The 2,762-nt window shown below is 24.8% G+C and overlaps 1 protein-coding gene across 1 annotated transcript in view; it reads left to right on the top strand.

Annotated features, from left to right (window-relative positions):
- The first annotated feature begins 1,056 nt into the window (after positions 1-1,056).
- Positions 1,057-2,762, top strand: part of LOC108755605 — a 7,263-nt gene continuing 5,557 nt past the window's right edge. The window contains exons 1-3 of the mRNA XM_018498720.1: positions 1,057-1,374; positions 2,224-2,343; positions 2,563-2,718. Of these exons, the coding sequence (XP_018354222.1) occupies positions 1,057-1,374; positions 2,224-2,343; positions 2,563-2,718 (594 nt within the window). The remainder of the gene's footprint in view (positions 1,375-2,223; positions 2,344-2,562; positions 2,719-2,762) is intronic.

The following is a 2,762-nucleotide window of genomic DNA, read 5'->3' as shown; positions in this document are numbered from 1 at the left end:
CATTTATATTATATATATTTTATGTTTTTACAATATTTTAATACTATTTGTTTAACCGTAAATATAAAACAACAATAAATTTTTATCTTATTTTTGATAATAAATTTTAATGATAGATGTAATACAACGTAAAACTTTTGTATCGTTATAATTTATTATTAGATAATAATTAATTTTTCGTAATAATTTACAAAGAATTCATAATAATTTACAAAGTACATTAAAAACTGTTCTCTATTCTATATTTATAGTAAATTTCCACAAATTATCAGTTGATAGAGAAAATACAATCTAATAATTAATTGATATTTTTATTAGTGTTTATTGTTTACATTTTTTATAATATTTTTTTTATTATAATACTTTTTGAAACAGATAGATTTCGAATGGGCCGTGAAGATAAATCGTTTGAGTTTAAAACTAATTGGGCTTTGGCCTAAAACTAAATACAACATTCAAGAGAAGTTAACATATAGTATTCACCCTTTAATTATTGTCCTAATAATAATAATCGGTGTTCTGATTCCTTCAATACATTCATTGATAAGAATTCATTCGAATATTATGCTACTGATTGATAACTTGCAATTTACTCTACCGGCTATTACTTGTGCTGTCAGAATTATAATACTTTGGTGGAAAAAAAAAGGTAAATATAACTTATCTTATATAATTTCTCATTCAAAATACTAATAAATAGTATTGTATTATCAATTACTATTGTATAATCCCCTATTTCAATGAAACATATAATAGATTTTATGATAGAACAATAACTATTTTATTTAAAAAATTTGGGAAAAAGAATTCTTATTTTACACGCTGCGATGTAAATATTATTCGAAAATGTTGTTATATATATAAATAATTTTTTATTCATAAGCAACAAACTTTAAACAATTAAATTTAAACAATTTTGTGACTTTTAAAGCTATTTTATGGATTTTAAACATGATCGCGGAGGATTGGCAAAGACTGAAAAATGCATATGAGCGAAGCATGATGATCAAAAGAGCGCAAACCGCGCGTATAATTATTATGTGCGCATATAGTGCAATGACAATAGCATTTACCTTCGTTGTCGTTTTACCTATTTGTGGAATCTCAATCAGATATTTGACGAATGTCACTGATCCAGGCAAACTGTTGCCATTGCAAACGTATTATCCTTATGACGTGTCAAAGAGACCACAATACGAATTGACATTCTTTATTCAGAGTATTGCTATTTTCTTTGCTATCTTGTCATATACTGGTATTGATAATTTTCTTGGATTATTGGTGTTTCATATTTGCGGCCAACTGGAAATTCTTAGATATCGTATTACGCATTTGGATAATTTTATCAATTTCCATGACATTTTAAAAAAGAATGTGATAGATCACATCCGACTACTTAGGTATTCAATAAATGTTTTATACATACTTCTGCATATTATTTTATTAAATTATTATGTATTAACCCACATCTCATAAAAGTTCTTATCTACCCACATCTGGATATTTGTAATCCGGCGTTTTGTTTTGCTTGTATCTCAAATTGTAATGCATCGATTTTAAGTAATTTTTTTTTAATCTATCGTTTGAAAACTGAAAAAAAAGAATTTTTGAATTAGAAAGTTTAAAATGTCATTGCACAAAACACATTTTACAATAAGTGAAAAGAGATAAAAAAAACATTTGAACTATGAAAATCGAAGGGGTTAAGCTAACCCTTTGTGAGTACTTTGTGGGTACTGACTTAATTAATTATGTATTAAACAAATTATAATAGAGTACTGTATGTTTCTTATCCATTATATGAAAATGTTTTTAAAACTATTATTCATGAATCCTCATATATTCTTCCAACTTTAATCGAAGATAAATACATACAATATCATTTTATAGAGCCATCGCTGTTATAGATGATACATACAATATAATTCTCTTAGTATTATTTTTATATTTCGGTATACTTTTTGCTTGTTATGGTTTCCTGATAATAAACGTAAGTGCTTAAAAATATTTCACATATTTATCTCATCTTTGAATTTGTGATATTACAGTAATAAAAAAAAAAAATATTTTTATATTTATATTTTTGGCAACGTTTCATATTTATTTAACGTTATTATTCATCTAATGCAATTTACTTTTTTTTCATATTTAATATCAACAATACAATTTTCTTCGAAAAATAAATTGTATAAGGATATGTCTTATTTACACGTGTCATTTTAGTTAATAGAAAAGGGGAATAATATATCAATTACTCACCTGACATATGAAGTATGTATTCTTGTCAACACATTTGGTCATATGTGCGTCTATTGTGCTGTAGGAGAAATTCTAGTGACACAAGTAAGTTGAATAATATTTTTTTTTATTTTAAGATTGTATTTTCACGATGTTAGTACTAATGTCTAGAAAAATATTATTTTTCCTAGAATTTCCCATCTCTATCAGTTATAGAAATTATATACTGTCAATACATTAATTGTTAAATATAAAATAAAAAACTATACGTAATATAAAATAAATACTTTAACTAAAAATTTAAAATTTTTTAACTGTTTTCAGTGCGATCAAATTCATAGTGCTGTGTATAACAACAAATGGTATACTTTAGAACCAAAAAGCGCAAAATGCTTAATTGTCTTATTAATTAGAAGCAATAAATCGAATTATCTTACCGCTGGAAAAGTATTTCCTATGACAATGGCTACATTTTGTAACGTAAGGTGTTAAATGTATAAATTGCAATTTTACAATATTATATA

The sequence above is a fragment of the Trachymyrmex septentrionalis genome, unplaced genomic scaffold (genome assembly GCF_001594115.1).
Source record: "Trachymyrmex septentrionalis isolate Tsep2-gDNA-1 unplaced genomic scaffold, Tsep1.0 scaffold9, whole genome shotgun sequence".
NCBI lineage: Eukaryota > Metazoa > Arthropoda > Insecta > Hymenoptera > Formicidae > Trachymyrmex > Trachymyrmex septentrionalis.
Note: the sequence above shows the minus strand (reverse complement) of the source record. Positions and strands in the feature narration are given on the sequence as shown.